The sequence below is a fragment of the Oncorhynchus clarkii genome, chromosome 5 (genome assembly GCF_045791955.1).
Source record: "Oncorhynchus clarkii lewisi isolate Uvic-CL-2024 chromosome 5, UVic_Ocla_1.0, whole genome shotgun sequence".
Taxonomy (NCBI): Eukaryota; Metazoa; Chordata; class Actinopteri; order Salmoniformes; family Salmonidae; genus Oncorhynchus; species Oncorhynchus clarkii.
In genome coordinates this window covers 56,709,639-56,729,600 of record NC_092151.1, presented here as the reverse complement: position 1 = coordinate 56,729,600, position 19,962 = coordinate 56,709,639, and the positions used below count along the sequence as shown (strand labels likewise).

Sequence of the window (19,962 nt, the reverse complement as noted above, 5' to 3'; positions counted from 1 at the left end):
CATCACCAAGACTTGACTCGAGTATATCCTACTTAGTATGGCATCACTGATTCCGAGAGAAATTGGAATCCTTGAAAAGTCTGCAGTTTTCCCAAGGAGTAGATTTCCTGGATGTGCAATGCATCCTGGAATGCCAAACTTCCAGGGGCCAGAGAGGAGATGGCATGGAGGATGATAGCATTGGCCTAAGCATAAACAATAATGATACAACAACACACAGGCAACACTACCGCACCTCCAACTGAAGTAAAACTAAGATCTAAAACCACATAGAATTTCACAATATGTGTATTTAGAGTAGTTTGTAAAATACCCGTGCAATATACACTGAGTGAACAAAACATTAGGAACACCTGCTCTTTCTATGACATCGACGGACCAGGTGAAAGCTATGATCCCTTATTGATGTTACCTGTTAAATCCACTTCAGTCAGTGTAGATGAAGGGGAGGAGACAGATTTAAAGAAGGATTTTTAAGCCCTGAGACAAAAGAGACATGGATTGTGTATGTGTGCCATTCAGAGGGTGATTGGGCAAGACAAAATAGTTAAGTGCCTTTGAACGGGGTATCGTAGTAGGTGCAGGGCGAGTGTGTCAAGAACTGCAACGCTGCTGGGTTTTTCACCCTCAACAGTTTCTTGTGTATATCAATGGTCTACCATCCAAAGGTCATGCAGATAACTTGACACAACTGTGGGAAGCATTGGAGTCAACATTGGCCAGCATTCCTGTGAAACGCTTTTTACAACTTGTAGAGTCCCTGCCCCGACGAAGTAGTACTGCTAGGTTTTACACTGTCAAGTGTAAAAAATAAATAAATAAATAAAATAAAAATATATATATATATATTATAAAGCATGAATCAACACAGTAATATGAGATGTGTGTAAAACATGTACATTACTCACCCACTCACTCACTCACTCACTCACACGCACACACACACACACACACACACACACACACACACACACACACACACACACACAGAAACACCCACCACCTCCTATCTTATACCAGAGCTGTGTGGCTGTGTGTTGGCCAAGACCCATTTGATCATCCAGCTCACTGTTCAAACCCCCAGAGTCCTCTCTGACCACCAGGTCACAGCACACCACAGATTCACTTCCAATGAAATGTTCAACAAAAAAAATATAAACATTGAAATGAAATAAAAATGTGTAATAAAAAGGGCATGGTGTGCCAGTTTTTGGTCAGTATTCATGAGTGAAGTGGACCAGTACTCTGCAATACCCCCAGGCATTAGAGCCCAATGTGTTGATGCTGGAAGTCTTAACATTCCCACAGAGATTTACCACGGCCATTTTGTCTGGCCCCATATTGATACATTTATCATCCTATCTCTAATGACAAAAAGCTTCAAGGGCTAATATTGTGCAACGCAACAATTTACGCATTTATGAAATATTTAGGAGGGGACATTTTTCATGAAAACGAAGCAGTTTCTGTGGAAGGGGAACAATCTCTTCTTTGAGGCCTGACCAAACCCTCCTGCCGTTGTTTGTGCTTCATTAAAATGCACACGCGACAGTGAGAGAATTAGCTTGTGAATGAGACGTATGATCTTCATTTTGGAGAATTCCGAACATTCAAAGCATGCACTGACTCAGTACTGCAGCTGAAAAACAAAACAAAATCCTGGCTAGATTGTTAATTTGCAGAATAGATTCACTACTGCTCTTTGACCCACTAGTAACCCTCTGAATGTTTCTGCACAGATTGATTAGTTCATCTCCTGATTTTGCCACTCAAACAGCCTCCATCAAACCTCTGAGCTTAGCCTGTACAGATTGGTGGATAGCTTATACTTATTGGTAGATAGCCTTTACTTATTGGTAGATAGCCTTTACTTATTGGTAGATAGCCTTTACTTATTGGTAGATACCCTTTACTTATTGGTAGATACCCTTTACTTATTGGTAGATACCTTTACTTATTGGTAGATAGCCTTTACTTATTGGTGAATAGCCTTTACTTATTGGTAGATAGCCTTTACTTATTGGTAAATAGCCTTTACTTATTGGTGGATACCCTTTACTTATTGGTAGATACATTTACTTATTGGTGAATAGCCTTTACTTATTGGTAGATAGCCTTTACTTATTGGTAGATAGCCTTTACTTATTGGTGGATACCCTTTACTTATTGGTAGATACATTTACTTATTGGTGAATAGCCTTTACTTATTGGTGGATAGCCTTTACTTATTGGTGAATAGCCTTTACTTATTGGTAGATAGCCTTTACTTATTGGTAAATAGCCTTTACTTATTGGTAGATAGCCTTTACTTATTGGTAGATAGCATTTACTTATTGGTAAATAGCCTTTACTTATTGGTAGATAGCCTTTACTTATTGGTGAATAGCCTTTACTTATTGGTAGATAGCCTTTACTTATTGGTAGATAGCCTTTACTTATTGGTGGATACCCTTTACTTATTGGTAGATACATTTACTTATTGGTGGATACCCTTTACTTATTGGTAGATAGCCTTTACTTATTGGTGGATACCCTTTACTTATTGGTAGATACCTTTACTTATTGGTAGATAGCCTTTACTTATTGGTGGATACCCTTTACTTATTGGTAGATACATTTACTTATTGGTGAATAGCCTTTACTTATTGGTGGATAGCCTTTACTTATTGGTGAATAGCCTTTACTTATTGGTAGATAGCCTTTACTTATTGGTAAATAGCCTTTACTTATTGGTAGATAGCCTTTACTTATTGGTAGATAGCATTTACTTATTGGTAAATAGCCTTTACTTATTGGTAGATAGCCTTTACTTATTGGTGAATAGCCTTTACTTATTGGTAGATAGCATTTACTTATTGGTGGATAGCCTTTACTTATTGGTAAATAGCCTTTACTTATTGGTGAATAGCCTTTACTTATTGGTAAATAGCCTTTACTTATTGGTAGATAGCATTTACTTATTGGTGGATAGACTTTACTTATTGGTGAATAGCCTTTACTTATTGGTGAATAGCCATTACTTATTGGTAGATACCTTTACTTATTGGTGGATAGCCTTTACTTATTGGTAGATAGCCTTTACTTATTGGTGAATAGCCTTTACTTATTGGTAGATAGCCTTTACTTATTGGTAGATACCCTTTACTTATTGGTAGATACCCTTTACTTATTGGTAGATACCTTTACTTATTGGTAGATACCTTTACTTATTGGTGGATAGCCTTTACTTATTGGTGGATAGCCTTTACTTATTGGTGAATAGCCTTTACTTATTGGTGAATAGCCTTTACTTATTGGTGAATAGCCTTTACTTATTGGTGGATAGCCTTTACTTATTGGTAGATAGCCTTTACTTATTGGTGAATAGCCTTTACTTATTGGTAGATACCCTTTACTTATTGGTAGATACCCTTTACTTATTGGTAGATACCTTTACTTATTGGTAGATACCTTTACTTATTGGTGGATAGCCTTTACTTATTGGTGAATAGCCTTTACTTATTGGTGAATAGCCTTTACTTATTGGTGGATAGCCTTTACTTATTGGTAGATAGCCTTTACTTATTGGTGAATAGCCTTTACTTATTGGTAGATACCTTTACTTATTGGTAGATACCTTTACTTATTGGTGGATAGCCTTTACTTATTGGTGGATAGCCTTTACTTATTGGTAGATAGCCTTTACTTATTGGTGGATAGCCTTTACTTATTGGTGGATACCCTTTACTTATTGGTAGATACCTTTACTTATTAGTGGATACCCTTTACTTATTGGTAGATACATTTACGTATTGGTGGATAGCCTTTACTTATTGGTAGATAGCCTTTACTTATTGGTAGATACCCTTTACTTATTGGTAGATACCTTTACTTATTGGTGGATACCCTTTACTTATTGGTAGATACATTTACGTATTGGTGGATAGCCTTTACTTATTGGTGAATAGCCTTTACTTATTGGTAGATAGCCTTTACTTATTGGTAGATAGCCTTTACTTATTGGTAGATACCCTTTACTTATTGGTAGATACATTTACTTATTGGTAGATGCCTTTACTTATTGGTGGATAGCCTTTACTTATTGGTAGATAGCCTTTACTTATTGGTAGATACCCTTTACTTATTGGTGGATAGCCATTACTTATTGGTAGATAGCCTTTACTTATTGGTGAATAGCCTTTACTTATTGGTGGATACCCTTTACTTATTGGTAGATACCTTTACTTATTGGTGGATAGCCATTACTTATTGGTGGATAGCCTTTACTTATTGGTAGATAGCCATTACTTATTGGTAGATACCCTTTACTTATTGGTAGATACCTTTACTTATTGGTGGATACCCTTTACTTATTGGTAGATACCTTTACTTATTGGTGGATAGCCTTTACTTATTGGTGGATAGCCTTTACTTATTGGTAGATAGCATTTACTTATTGGTGAATAGCCTTTACTTATTGGTGGATAGCATTTACTTATTGGTGGATAGCCTTTACTTATTGGTAGATAGCATTTACTTATTGGTAGATAGCATTTACTTATTGGTAGATAGCATTTACTTATTGGTGGATAGCCTTTACTTATTGGTGAATAGCCTTTACTTATTGTTGGATAGCCTTTACTTATTGGTGAATAGCCTTTACTTATTGGTGAATAGCCTTTACTTATTGGTAAATAGCCTTAACTTATTGGTAGATAGCCTTTACTTATTGGTGAATAGCCTTTACTTATTGGTGAATAGCCTTTACTTATTGGTGAATAGCCTTTACTTATTGGTGGATAGCCTTTACTTATTGGTGAATAGCCTTTACTTATTGGTGGATAGCCTTTACTTATTGATAGATAGCATTTACTTATTGGTAGATAGCCTTTACTTATTGGTAGATAGCCTTTACTTATTGGTGAATAGCCTTTACTTATTGGTGGATAGCCTTTACTTATTGGTGAATAGCCTTTACTTATTGGTGGATATCAAATCAAATCAAATGCGCCGAATACAATAGTGAAATGCTTACTTACCCCTAACCAACAGTGCAGTTTAAAAAAAATACAGATAAGAATAAGAGATAAAATGAACAAGTAGTTAAAGAGCCGCAGTAAAAAAAATAATATATATATACAGAGGGGTGCCGGTACAGAGTCAATGTACAGGGGCACCGGTTATTTGAGGTAGTATGTACATGTAGGTAGAGTTAAGGGGGTGGGGGGGCAATGCAAATAGTCTGGGTAGCCATTTGACTAGATGTTCAGGAGTCTTATGGCTTGGAGGTAGAAGCTGTTTAGAAGCCTTTTGGACCAAGACTCCGGTACCGCTTGCCGTGCAGTAGCATGAGAGAACAGTCTATGACTAGGGTGGCTGGAGTCTTTGACAATTTTTATGGCCTTCCTCTGACACCGCCTAGTATAGAGGTCCTGGATGGCAGGAAGCTTGGCCCCAGTACATCAGTAGTGATGTGATGTACTGGGCAGTTCACACTACCCTCTGTAGTGCCTTGTGGTCAGAGTCCGAGCAGTTGCCAAATCAGACAGTGATGCAACCAGTCAGGATGCTCTCGATGGTGCAGCTGTAGAACCTTTTGAGGATCTGAGGACCCATGCCAAATATTTTCAGTCTCCTGAGAGGGAACAGGTTTTGTCGTGCCCGCTTCACGGCTATCTTAGTGTGCTTGGATCATGTTAGTTTGTTGGTGATGTGGACACCAAGGAACTTGAAGCTCTCAACCTGCTCCACTGCAGCCCCGTCGATGAGAATGGGGGAGTGCTCGTTCCTCCTTTTCCTGTGCTCCACAATCATGTCCTTTGTCTTGATCACGTTGAGGGAGAGGTTGTTGTCCTGACATCACCCGGTGCCTCGTTGTTGTCGGTGATCAGGCCTACCACTGTTATGTCATCGGCAAATTTAATGATGGTGTTGGAGTCGTGCCTTGCCGTGCAGTCATGAGTGAACAGGGAGTACAGGAGGGGACTGAGCACGCACCCCTGAGGGGCCCCTGTGTTGAGGATTAGCGTGGTGGATTTGTTGTTACCTTCCCTTACCACCTGGAGGCGGCTAGTCAGGAATTCCAGGATCCAGTTGCAGAAGGGAGGTGTTTAGTCCCAGGGTCCTTAGCTTAGTGATGAGCCTTGAGGGCACTATGATGTTGAACACTGAGCTGTAGTCAATGAATAGCGTTCTCACATAGGTGTTCCTTTTGTCCAGGTGGGAAAGGGCATTGTGGAGTGCAATAGAGACTGCATCATCTGTAGATCTGTTTGGGTGGTGTAGAAATTGGTGTGGATCTAGGGTTTCTGGGATGATGGTGTTGATGTGAGCCATGACCAGTCTTTCAAAACACTTCATGGCTGCAGACATGAGTGCTATGGGTCGATAGTCATTTAGGCAGGTTACCTTAGTGTTATTGGGCACAGGTACTGTGGTGGTCTGCTTGAAACATGTTGGTATTACAGACTCGGACAGGGAGACGTTGAAAATGTCAGTGATCACACAGCCTTCCGGTATAGCTGGTGCAGTGTTATTTGCCTCAAAGCGAGCATAGAAGTAGTTTAGCTCATCTGGCAGGCTCGTGTCACTGGGCAGCTCTCGGCTGTGCTTCCCTTTGTGGTCTGTAATAGTTTGCAAGCCCTGCCACATCCGACGAGAGTCAGAGCCGGTGTAATACGACTCGATCTTAGTCCTGTATTGATGCTTTCTCTGTTTGATGGTTCGTCGGAGGGCATAGCGGGATTTCTTATAAGCTTCCGGGTTAGAGTCCCACTCCTTGAAAATGGATGCTGTCTGTAATCCATGGCTTCTGGTTGGGGTATGTACATACAGTCACTGTGGGGATGACATCATCTATGCACTTATTGATGAAGCCAATGACAGATGTGGTGTACTCCTCAATGCCATTGGAGGAATCCCGGAACATGTTCCAGTCTGTGATAGCAAAACAGTCCTGTAGCTTAGCATCTGCTTCATCTGACCACTTTTTTATTGATCTAGTACCTGGTGTTTCCTGCTTTAATTTTTGCTTGTAAGCAGGAATCAGGAGGATGAAATTATGGTCAGATTTGCCAAATGGAGGGCGAGGGAGAGCTTTGTAAGAGTCTCTGTGTATGGAGTAAAGGTGGTCCAGAGTTATTTTCCCTCTGTTCCCCCTATTACTTTCCCTCTAACATGCTGATAGAAATTTGCTAAAACTGATTTAAGTTTCGCTGCATTACAGTCCCCGGCTACTAGGAGCACCGCCTCTGGGTGAGCGTTTTCTTGTTTGCTTATGGTGGAATACAGCTCATTCAATGCTGTCTTAGTGCCAGCATCTGACTGTGGTGTTATGTAAACAGCTACAAAGAATACAGATGAAAACTCTCTCGGTAGGTAGTGTCGTCTACAGCTTATCATGAGAAACTCTACCTCAGGCGAGCAATAGCTTGAGACTTCCTTAGATATCGTGCACCAGCTGTTGTTGACAAAAATAAATACAAAATTCCTGTCCTGTCCCGCTGTCCTATCCTGCCGGTACATCGTATAACCAGCCAGCTTTATGTTGATGTTGTCGTCGTTCAGCCATAAGCAGAAGAGGTTACAGTTTTTAATGTCCCATTGGTAGTTTGATCTTTTCGTAACTCGTTGATTTTATTGTCCAAAGATTGCACATTTGCTAGCAGAATTGAGGGAAGTGGGGGTTTATTAGATCGCCTTTGAACTCAGATCACGGGGCTCGGGCCTGTTCCCGAAGGAGCCCTATATCCTCTGCCTCCGGCTCGTCAGAGTCGTGAAAGAAGAAAAAGGATTCTGCTAGTCCTTGGTGAGTAATTGCAGTCCTGATTTCTAGAAGTTATTTTCGGTCATAAGAAACGTTAGCAGCAACATCATGTACAAAATTAGTAAAAAAATAAGTTACGAACAATGAAGATAAACAAACAAAAAACCACAATCGGTTGGGGATACATAAAACATCTGCATTCTGCTCCGGCGCCATTTAGATAGCATTATTGGTGAATAGCCTTTACTTATTGGTGGATAGCCTTTACTTATTGGTAGATAGCCTTTACTTATACAGATTTGGATTTGGCCTAGCTGTGGCTGGGGCTGAGGCATAAAGCACGTGTCGCTGTGTATGCTAGCATCGTTTATGCAGTGTCCTAGAGGGTGCTATAGGTAGCATTCAGATTAGTCAGCAGCGATGGTGGCCAGCACATGGCTTTGTCCTGTCCTCTCCCTCTCTCTCTCTCTCCGACCTGTCAGCCCAAAGCTGCTGACTGGGCACACAGCAGCAAGCAGGCATTTCCCCCAGACAATAGCCCATACATGATGCAGCTCTGCTGAATTCTGCATACTCGGACCCAGCAGTCACAGCCACACATAGCATTAGCATTAGCCTAGCGTAAGCATTGAAGATGAGCCGCGTTAATAGCATTCTGCCCCCGGGACATAGTGTCTACGCGAATGAAAATGTCTGGTAGATATGGTCCTAGGCTGAGTTCTGCTGTTTCACCTTGAGACCCTAGTTGTGAATTATAACCACCCGCTCTCCGCTTTCTCTGCTTACCCCTTCAGCTTCTCACACCATTCTCCACTGTAAGCCAAGCAGCCAAATATATTTCACTTAGGAGCCCCAAAAAAACGCATGGTATTTTTACAGGTGGTGTGTGTTATATAGGGGGTGGTCCTGGGGGATGGGAAACACATGTTGGGGTGGCAGGGGTTGTTGGGGCCGGCGGGGTTGGGCTGTAGCGCAGGCCAGGCATTCCTGCGTTCCCTCATGGCATGCCGTGTGTCTCATCTTTCAAACAGGGCTATCAGAGGGGGGCCCGTTCCCGACCAGCACACTCCCAGTCTGGGATGGAATGGTCCTAGGGGTGCTGGTAGTGGTGGTGGTGTCTGGGTGGGATGCATACCTCTCCTCTCCCTCTCTTCTCCCATCGGAGCATGCTCTGATACAGAGCTCTGAGGCTTCTCAGACGGGCTGTCTGTCTTGTGACCTTCCAGGAGACGTGCGGTCAGTCATTACGCCGTGTGAGGCATTGTAAGTGCACATGAAGAGTCACTGTCCCTGTTGTAGAGAGAGAGAGAGAGAGAGAGAGACACCGTGTGCAGCTTGAGGTTTCCCCTACTGTGACTTCATAACAAATGATGTCTTGATGTCCTATTTTGGTATTGGAAGTCTAGCAGTTTTTCGGGGGGATTTTGCAACCTGCCTGTGGAGAAAGCAAGGGGAAACATTGGCAGCCTTGCATCCTGCGTTCTCGCTGGATGCTCTCTCTCTCTCTTGACACTGTTCCCCTGCAGTCTCCTCCAGGAAAGAATTCCATCATTTTCACCCTCCCCCTCAAAAGAAAACTAGCGTGAAAAAAGATGATATTGAGCCAGCTTGAGCCTCAGCTTGTCTCTCACCCTATTTCACGCTCAACTTGTCTTACTGTTATTTATCTAATTATGTAATTCCGGTGTCGGTCATCTTGGCAAGCCCACGAAACCCAGAGTGACAATGCATTGCTACGGATGTCGATCGCTCTTTTAGATGAGGGCTCTTGAGTCGTGCACTCACTCAACTTGGTCCTTGCCTATTCTACTAAGCTACCACTAAGCTACTGGCCATTGCTGCTTGAGGCTAGATTGTCCTTGTGTTACACGTTCTCTGGGGTTGAAAGATCAAGGAGAGGCTGTCCTTCTGGCATTCTTACACAGACCTCTCAACTGGAGTGTAGAGACAAGTGCTGCTGCACGGTATGCACGGCAGATCAATCCTCTGGAACCTGGAGGAGCCAAATGAATCCAGGGCCAAACTCAAACTGGCCAGAGAGAGGACCAATCCTGACTTAGCTCTGATGAAATAGCCCTGGTGTGATATAAACACTGTATGGTTTGGCAGTCTTTAACAATTGTTCTGATGTAAGGGTAGACTTGGCCACTATTCATTTGAGTTTAGTTACAAATATAATGTGTATAAGGATTCAAATGTGTCTAATAACACAAACTGCAAACTGGACAACAGTTGTAGCTTACTTACACTGTAACTACACTATACCTATCTACATATGTAGCTACAGTACCAGGTAAATACTGTACGTAGTTTTTTTTGGGGCACTTCATGTAAAGTGGGACCATATGACATTCACTGTGTGTTAATGTGTTTTATTGTGTTTGACTGTGTGAATATGTGGCCGCACATTTTTGTGGCCTGAATATCTGGAATCAATTAGCCAAGCAGGCGCTTGAGAAACATTGTCAACAATAGGCCTGCAGCATATTATCGCCCGACATCAGTATTTTCTTTGTTCAATGACCCTTGTTCCAATTTCTTTCTTCCTGTTTCATGAGATAAATGGAATTACCTCGTGTGGTGATTGGTGACTGTTCATGCGCATCCTTATTTCCCCACAAAGATATCAAAATGAGAACGTGTGAGGGGGACGTTCTACAGAATTATCCGTGGTATCTATTTTATAAGTCAATACTTCCTTTAAGGTGTTGGTCATATGTATTTTTATGCTTTTCTTAAGTCAAAGAACTTGTGTGGGTTGTGATAAGTCGTGCTGTTGCCAATGAATCAGCGATTTGTGTGGTCGTCATTTTCTGGGCTTCATTCCACCTAGTGAGTCCTATGCACGAGCAGTTACTTTCTTTGCTATAGTATTTGCTTTTTATTCGGGGGGTCAGTGATGTGAACTAATTGAACGGACCTAATTCAGCTCTAGTCCAGCAATGAACCATACACATACAGTATTGCATATACAGTATGACTAGGAGTCTATCCAGGAAAGAATGTGTGTATGAAAGCTGATCTACACATGCTCTGAATTCCTCAGGTATGAAAGCATCGACGCATACATATGTTTCCTCTCTAGTAAAATGCTTGACAGGCAGGAATTAGATATTACAACTGTCAATGGGACGGGAGGATGAAATCCAGATTTCTCTCTCTCTCTCTTGCTCGCTCTCTCTGTGTATGTGTGTGTGTGCGCGCGTTTCAAGTTTCACATTTTATTTGTCACATGCAGTGAAAAAATGAATATATCCCAAATACCTCCTCCCTATCCTTTCTGCAGTGTGTGTATCATGATGTCCTTCTTCTTTCGATTTATTAGGTCTTACTTTACTGTCTGGTATTCATTTGAACGAATGCTTTTGCAACATTGGGTTACCTCTGTGTGTTTGAATCCGACGGAGAGAGAAGGAGAGGGTGGGCGATGATCGTTCATGCCTGTTTGTGAAATGAAGTTAATAGTTTGTAATTAAGGTAACCAGGGGTTTAAGGAATGCAACCTGGCCTTTCCCATACATCTCATTATGTTTTAAATGCAAAGAGACCCATGGTATCCAAGACCACAAACCTGTAAGGCTGGCTATTTCTTAGAATGATGTCTTCACGGCCAATTGTCTTGTGGGTTTTTTGTTAAACAAGTTAACTAGCGCTCTCTCTCTCCGCCCCTCCCTCCCCCCCCCCCCCACCCCCACCCCCCACCCCTCTCTCTGGCAGGATGTCTGAGGGGCTGTCACAGCAGGAGAGACTCCAGGCTATAGCGGTAAGTGATGAGATCCTCCTGCCATATGTGGTTCACAACCGTTACACTCTCATGGCCAAAACACTTACTATACAGTATAATGTACACAGCGCACTCCGACATTACTGAGCAGCGAAACGATTGCAATTAATATGTTTATATACAGTAGTAGATGGACTGGTTTTGGTTTGATGGGTTTGACGGGAGATTTCCTGCTCCACTTTAATTTCCGTCTCGAAGCGTTCCACGAGCGTATCCTTTTTAGTGGCTTTAATCATTAATGCCAACCGACGGGGAAGGAGAAATAAAACCTTTTGATCCCTAAGCCCATGGCTTTCAGCGTCTTCCTCTGAAGACACCCCCAACTCTCTCTCTCCCCTCTCTCTACTCTCTCTCTCCTCTCTCGACTCTCTCTCTCCCCTCTCTCGACTCTCTCTCTCTCCTCTCTCGACTCTCTCTCTCCCCTCTCTCGACTCTCTCTCTCCCCTCTCTCCCCTCTCTCTCTCCCCTCTCTCTCTCCCATCTCTCTACTCTCTCTCTTCCCTCTCTCTACTCTCTCTCTCCCCTCTCTCTACTCTCTCTCTCTCCTCTCTCGACTCTCTTTCTCCCCTCTCTCTACTCTCTCTCTCTCCTCTCTCGACTCTCTTTCTCCCCTCTCTCGACTCTCTCTCTCCCCTCTCTCTCTCCCATCTCTCTACTCTCTCGCTCTCCCCTCTCTCGACTCTCTCTCTCCCCTCTCTCTACTCTCTCTCTCTCCCCTCTCTCTCCCCTCTCTCTACTCTCTCTCTCTCCCCTCTCTCGACCCTCTCTCTCTCTCTCCCCTCTCTCGACTCTCTCTCTCCCCTCTCTCTAATCTCTCTCTCTCCCCTCTCTCTACTCTTTCTCCCCTCTCTCGACTCTCTCTCTCCCCTCTCTCTCTCCCATCTCTCTACTCTCTCGCTCTCCCCTCTCTCGACTCTCTCTCTCCCCTCTCTCTACTCTCTCTCTCTCCCCTCTCTCTCTACTCTCTCTCTCGCTCTCTCTCCCCTCTCTCTACTCTCTCTCTCCCTCCCCTCTCTACTCTCTCTCTCTCTCTCTCCCCTCTCTCTACTCTCTCCCTCCCCTCTCTCTACTCTCTCTCCCCTCTCTCTACTCTCTCCCTCCCCTCTCTCTACTCTCTCTCTCCTTCCTCTCTTTCTATATCTTTATTGCACGCACGCACACACACCCTATCACACACACACACACACACACACACACACACACACACACACACACACACACACACACTCAATCACACATACACACACACGACCCTCTCACACATACACACACATCCTACCACACATACACTCAAACTTCCCTCCATTTTGTTCTTTGGTCTTTTGGTTTTAGTAAGCCACAGAGAGGGGTAATGCAGTCTCTAATGCACCAATCGATCTGCACACACACACACACACACACACACACACACACACACACACACACACATCAATCGATCGATCTTTAAAGATTTTGCTTCATTTCTTTTCTCTGCCGTACCTCTCTATTTCTCCATCTCCCTCTCAATTTGTCTCTCCTCTCAGTCTTTCAATTTAATTCTATCCCTTTTCAATAATGCTGCATGGGCAAAACTTACAGAAAGACTTAGCCAAGGCCAGTGCTGCAGACTGCACAGTGTAAATGGATGCTGTAAATAACACAAGTGTCAACGCTAATAACACTCACTTCCAATACATTTCCCATCCATAATAATGATAAAGTCTAAGGCAACTTAATACAGTTATTCTTCCCACGTGGGAATCAAACCCACAGCTGTAGTGTTGTGAGCTATGTGCTTTAACCAACTGCGCCACTGGGCCAGCCATCTTCCTTGTGCCCTTGGTTTCCCCTTCTATTGTTGGGACAGGTCATATCATTCTCTCTTCTTCACCACAGTCCACTGCTTTCAGATGAAGTTTTTGCTGATGTGGCAGATATACTCTCTCTCCCATGTACCATGTTGGAGCCAGGCGACAGTGTGTGTGTGTGTGTGTGTGTGTGTGTGTGTGTGTGTGTGTGTGTGTGTGTGTGTGTGATCTGCAGGTCTTCTTATAGGGCCACAGATAGTGAAGTGAACCTTTTTCCTTGATAAACAGAGGGATGTGGCATGCCCTCAGCCGACTAGGGTGATTGCTATTTTCAGCATAGAAGGAGAACAATCCCAAATCAACCCCTAGCCCCTACCACTATGCCCCGACAAAGGCCTGGGTTTAGGGGCGAGTGGATTCTCTCGGATTGGACTCTAGTTGGCAGGGTTGTGTATTGTATTTCTGTGGAGCTGGCGTCTCTGAGAGGCAGGACAGAGAGGAAGTCATGCCCAGTATGGCCAGACCTTTTAAACATAATACCCTGTCACAATGAGAAATGCACTGCCCATTGTGTCTGTGTGTGTGTTTGCATGCATGTGTTCATGTGCGTGCATCCATTTTTGGGAGGTTGAATATGAAGTACAAGTCGTGTTAGGGCATAACAGAGGTTAAAGTTAAAGTCATGCCATGTGTTCCTATAACCCCAAATCAACCATTTCTATAAAACCTTCTCTACTCTCAACATAGAGCACATGTTGATTTAGATTTGACATCCTATTAGCGCAATACGAAGTTCAGCCTAGAATGTCCTTTCGTACAACTCATATCCAAATGACAAGCCTGAAGGAGGGGCTCATCACTGTCAGTGATGTGTACGCTGAGGGAACTTGAAGCTTTTCACTTTCTCCGCTGCGGTCCCATCAATGTGGATAGGGGCGTGCTCCCTCTGCTGTTTCCTAAAGTCCACGATCAGCTCCTTTGTTTTGTTGACGTTGAGGGAGAGGTTATTTTCCTGGCACCACTCCGCCAGGGCCCTCACCCTCCTCCTTGTAGGCTGTCTCGTCATTGTTGGTAATCAGGCCTACCACTGTTGTGTCGTCAGCAAACTTGATGATTGAGTTCGAGGCGTGTGTGGCCATGCAGTCATGGGTGAACAGGTAGTACCGGAGGGGGCTGAGCACGCACCCTTGTGGGTTCCCTGTGTTGAGGATCAGCGAAGTGGAGGTGTTGTTTCCTAACTTCACCACCAGGGGATGGCCCTTCAGGAAGTCTAGGACCCAGTTGCACAGGGCGGGGTTCAGACTCAGGGCCCCAAGCTTGATAGTCAATGACATGGCACATTTACATCTGTAATTGTTGCAGTTAAGAGCTCTTTAGGAGGAGAGTGTATATGGTTTCCTCTGTACTTAGTAGGGGGAAATGGTCTGGTAAAGCTTATCTCTCTATATTTGGCCCATGCAGGAATCAAACTCACTCATGTTGTTGCTAGCACTTTGCTACAACTTACTTAGGAACCTTCAGGGTTCCATAATCCATCCATCCGTGCTATTTACTGTTGGTTTGCATTTAATGTCTTCTCCTCACATACTGACTGTGTTTTTCCTATACTTCAACAGGAGAAGAGGAAGAGGCAGACAGAGATTGAGAATAAGAAGAGGCAGCTGGAAGATGACAGGAGACAGCTCTCTCACCTCAAGGTAAGAAGGAGGACAGGATGGGACACTGGGGGAACACTGAGGGGTGGATGGGACACTGAGCATCCAGCTGTTGGGTACAGTTATTTTGGTTTCCCAGTACAACAGGATTGGGTGCAGGAGTGTTGGAAAGTACAAATATGTTTCACTTTGAAGAGTGCAGTAGTGCCAACGTTGTCACGGCAACCCCTCAGAGAATTTGGAAAATGTCTTAGCCGTCCGAATCGCTATCTCTTATATCACTTTCATCTCAGACATTTGTGTGTGGTTGTCCGATGGTTGTTTTGCATACGACCTTCCCACAACTATCTGGGAATGGTGCAGAATAGTTTTGGAACATTCTGAGCACATGTAAGGAACTTGACAAAAAAAGTGATTTTCTTGGTATTTCATTACTTTGACAGAACATTTCCTACAAGTTCAAACATGGTTACCTTTAATTAGATTTTTCTATTTAAAGTCGTGTTCTCAGAGCATTAAGAAAACTTTCCAAAAAAGACAAGAAAACATTAGTAACATTCAAAGAACGTTCTAAGAATGTAATTTAAAAACAAATACATTCCATTCTCACTGTCCAAAAAACTCTCTCTGTCCTCTATCTCAATGGTCACCAACCTTTTCTGAGTCAAGATTACTTTCTGAGTCAAAATGCAAGCCGAGATCTACCACAACTTAAAAAAACATAAGAATATGCAACGTTAACCAATTAAAAACAGTTATGTAGCAATGAGGCTTGTGCAGTAGGCTATAGGCCCAATACATTATCACTGCATATTGGCTATGCTTGAATTGCCCTGCCAGTGTTGTTATTCTCAGACCGTTTAGAAGTTATATATAAATAAAAATAGGTATATGATTACGCCGGTAATAGATCATTTGCACTCTGGGCCTACCGGGTAGGCAGAGTTCTACCTTCAGACACATTAAATGGTTCAACATTGGAACACTTTGCTCGGGCTGCTGAGTCAAGCGCACCTACAACCAACAACGCGAGAAAAAAAAAAAAAATGGGGGTCTGTTTGAATAGTCTAAAATAAACAGTGTTGTATGAGTTTTAAAAACATAGCAGGCTAGCCCCATCCTGGTGGCCCAGTGGACAACTTCCATGGATAGAGAACAGAAGACCACTAACGCTGTGCCACAATTAAAAATACATGTGTTCGCATGATTAATGTCTAAGTAAATGAATTTCCATGTGCCCTATCTGTGCTTGGTGTTAACAGTTAAACTAAGCTAGCAGTGTTATTAAAACATTCAGAAAAAGTTTTCAGGAAGTTATAATTTAAAAACTGAAAAAAAACTTTAAAAACATTTACAGCATTTAGAGAATGTTTTCAGAACGCTATTTTGCCATTTTAATTACCTTCAAATAACGTAAAATGTGAGTTCTCATAACGTTAATAAAACCTCCCAGGAAAACTTTCAGGGAACCATAATAAAAACACTCTCAGAACCTCCATGCAACCTAAAAAAAGTTCCCAGAACAGGCAAAATGTTCACTTCCGTTCTCAGAACGTTTAAAAAAACATTCAGTTTAACCGGACAGGAAACTGATGGCTTCGTTCCCAGAACCAATGAGAAACTAAAATCGTACCTTCCCACAATTTCCAAGGAGTGGTACGGTGGCTTGAGTATGATGGTTTCCTACACCCTTTTCTTTTAAGATAATGTTTATTTATGAGTGCTGCATTGACAAATCAGTTTTTAGGGGGGTACTTAACCGTGCCAGTGAGGCTTGGCAGTGGTTGTGCAAGGAACTGGGCACCAAGTCCTGAAGTCTAGAGGAGTAGAGGGGCCCTCTCTATGGAATGAGCACAGCAGGGACCTAGAAGGACTTGGCTGGCGCTGGTAGAATTGAACTCCTGCGCTGGACATCAGTAAAGGATGTGTGTGTGTGTGTGTTAATGTGTGCGTGTGTGCGCATGTGCATGCGTGTGTGTGTGTTCAAGGGTCCTGAAAGCACATGGCTGGACAGAGGAGGCCCTATGCTCAGACAGCAAAAGAAGAAGAATCCCTCTGAAAAAAAACCCAAAAAAGTTTGGCTTTGAAAGACATCCTGTTTTGGGGCAAGAAAAAAACCACACTTCCCCTGCTAAGTATGCAGTGCATTGTCTTTCCCTGATTTACTTTCAGCTAGCTGCATTCTTGTATTGTCGAAAGTGAATTTGGCGTTGTTGTTTTTGGTTGCATGGCTTTTGGCTTTTATTCCGTTTCGAATACTTGTGGCCTCTAAAACAAGCTTTAATCGATTTTCAATTACCCTTCACTTCAATTATGACTCACCTTTTGAAAACAACAAGAGTAAAATGGCTAGTAAATATAATAAAATGTTTATAAGTGCAATCTCCATATTGGAGTCTGTTACTCTTCTATTTCCTCTGTTGGTCCATGGATGGATTGAGGATCAATAGATAGTGAGTGATCAAGTCTCCACATAGGATGTGCCCCAAATGGCAACCCATTCCTTACATATAGTGCACTACTTTTGACCAGGGCACATACAGTAGCGCTCTGGTCAAAAGTAGTGCACTTTATAGGGAATAGGGTGCCTTTTGGGATACATCCATAGTTATCGGTAAGGCGGATAATACAGCTAGCCCAATGCAAGCAGAGAGAGAGAGCCGGCCAGCCAGAGGGAGATAAGATCCAAAAACTGGACTCATTAGCAGTTTCCATGCAGCTCAACTGTCTAGTCAGCAGACACACTGGACAGAGAGAGAGAGAGAAAGAGGGAGAAAGAGGGAAAGAGAGCGGGAGGTAGAGAGAGAAAGAGATGGGGGCAGGTGATATAACAAAAGAAACAGAGGGGGAGAGAGATGAGAGGGAGAGAATGGGTAGGGGATAGAAAGAGAGAGAAAGAAAGAGAAACAGAGATGAGAGAGCGAGAGACACAAATGTAGAAGTAGAAACAAGAGGGGAGAGAGCGAGGGAGAGGCAGGAAGCTGAATGGTGGGTGAATACAGACCAGTTGCATTCAGCTTTTTCACCTCACTGTCACTCAGCAGACATTGTTGTTTTATTTCTGTTTATTTTTGATTGGTGCAGGTATGTAGATATTATAGGCTATTTGTCCTTGGGGTGGACAACAGGGCTGCAATAGGTTAATGCCCTCCCAACACAATCAATCCAGGAAATGTACTGCAATCCAACTCGTCAATTGGTATTGTGCTGTTATTGTCTATAAAGGTTATTTAGATTTCTTAATTGAATTTCAGTACATTTCCTGAGTTGAGTAATCAAAATAGAAATGGCCCCCGCTACCCTCTTAGAAAAAAAAGATGCTGTCTAGAACCTAAAAGGGTTCTCTGGCTATCCCCATAAGAGAAACCTTTGAAGAACTCTTGTTGGTTCCATGTTTACACAGAGGGTTCTTTACACAGAGGGTTGCTATTATTATACAACATTGCTTGTCTGATCATGTTTCATTTGCAGTAAAATGTAATAAGGTGAAGCTAACTGCTGGTGGCTAGTTCTGTGCACCTGATCTTTTACAAATGAGTGAAATGCCCAGTTGGTGTGAGAGTGTGTGTACCGTATGTGTGTGTGTGCCTGTCAGTATGCATGTCTTGTGTGCACATCTCTCTCTCTCTGTGTGTGTGTGTGTGTGTGTGTGTGTGTGTGTGTGTGTGTGTGTGTGTGTGTGTGTGTGTGTGTGTGTGTGTGTGTGTGTGTTTACGTTTATGCACATATACGTGTGTGTTTATTCACGGGGCATTGTGCTCCCCCAGAACAATGGATCAAACACAGGGTACATGTGTGGGAGCTGCTGTGGCTTTGTCCTCTTGCTTCCGACGGGGGGCGACGGTGTGTGTGTGCGTGTGTGTGGAAGGGCGTGAACAAGTGATGATGTCACCCAATCATAGAGCCCACCAGGGGAGAGGCAGGGAGAGCATACGCAGGAGAGCTGGATAAGAGAGAGAGTGAAAGGGAGAGGAGAGAGGAGGGAAGGTGAGAGGGGGGAGAGCGGTAGAGTAGAGAGGATTGTGAAACAGATCGCCTTGTAGTCATGTAGTAACCAAAAAAGTGTTAAACAAATCAAAATATATTTTCAATTTTAGATTCTTCTAAGTAGCCACCCTTTGCCTTGATGACAGCTTTGCAATTATCTCAACCAGCTTCACCTGGTATGCTTTTCCCAACATTCTTGAAGGAGTTTGCACATATGCTGAGCACTTGTTGTCTGCTTTTCCTTCACTCTGCGGTCCAACTCATCCCAAACCATCTCAGTTGGGTTGAGGTCGGGTGATTGTGGAGGCCAGGTCATTGATGCAGCACTCCATCACTCTCCTTCTTGTCAAATAGCCCTTACACAGCCTGGAGGTGTGTTGGGTCATTGTCCTGGTGAAAGACAAATCATCATAGCTCTTGATGATTTTTGCGACTGCACTTAAAGAAACTTTAAAAGTTCTTGAAATGTTCCTGATTGACTGACCTTCATGTCTTAAAGTAATGATGGACTGTTGTTTCTCTTTGCTTATTTGAGCTGTTCTTGTCTTAATATGGACTACCAAATAGGGTTATCTTCTGTATACCACCCGTAGCTTGTCACAACACAACTGATTGGCTCAAACACATTAAGAAGGAAAGAAATTCCACAAATTAACTTTTAACAAGGCACACCTGTTCATTGAAATGCATTCCAGGTACATACCTCATGAAGCTGGTTGAGCGAATGCCAAGAGTGTGCAAAGCTTTCATCAAGGCAAAGGGTGGCTACTTTGAAAAATCTCAAATATAAAATATATTTGGATTTGTTTACCACTTCTTTGGCTACTTCATGATTCCATATGTGTTATTTCATAGTTTTGATGTATTCACTATTATTCTACAATGTAGAAAATAGTAAAAAATAAATTAAAAACCCTGGAATGAGAAGGTGTGTCCAAACTTTTGACTGGTACTGTAAATACATCATGTTTTTTTCTCAGAGAAAGGGCGAGAGAGAGAAAGAGA

At 42.9% G+C, this 19,962-nt stretch overlaps 1 protein-coding gene across 3 annotated transcripts in view; it reads left to right on the top strand.

Annotated features, from left to right (window-relative positions):
- Positions 1-19,962, top strand: part of LOC139409053 (paralemmin 1a) — a 65,396-nt gene that overhangs the window by 24,068 nt on the left and 21,366 nt on the right. For all 3 annotated transcript variants that reach the window (XM_071153715.1, XM_071153717.1, XM_071153716.1), the window contains exons 2-3: positions 11,462-11,507; positions 14,932-15,012. In XM_071153715.1, coding sequence (XP_071009816.1) covers positions 11,462-11,507; positions 14,932-15,012 — 127 coding nt within the window. The remainder of the gene's footprint in view (positions 1-11,461; positions 11,508-14,931; positions 15,013-19,962) is intronic.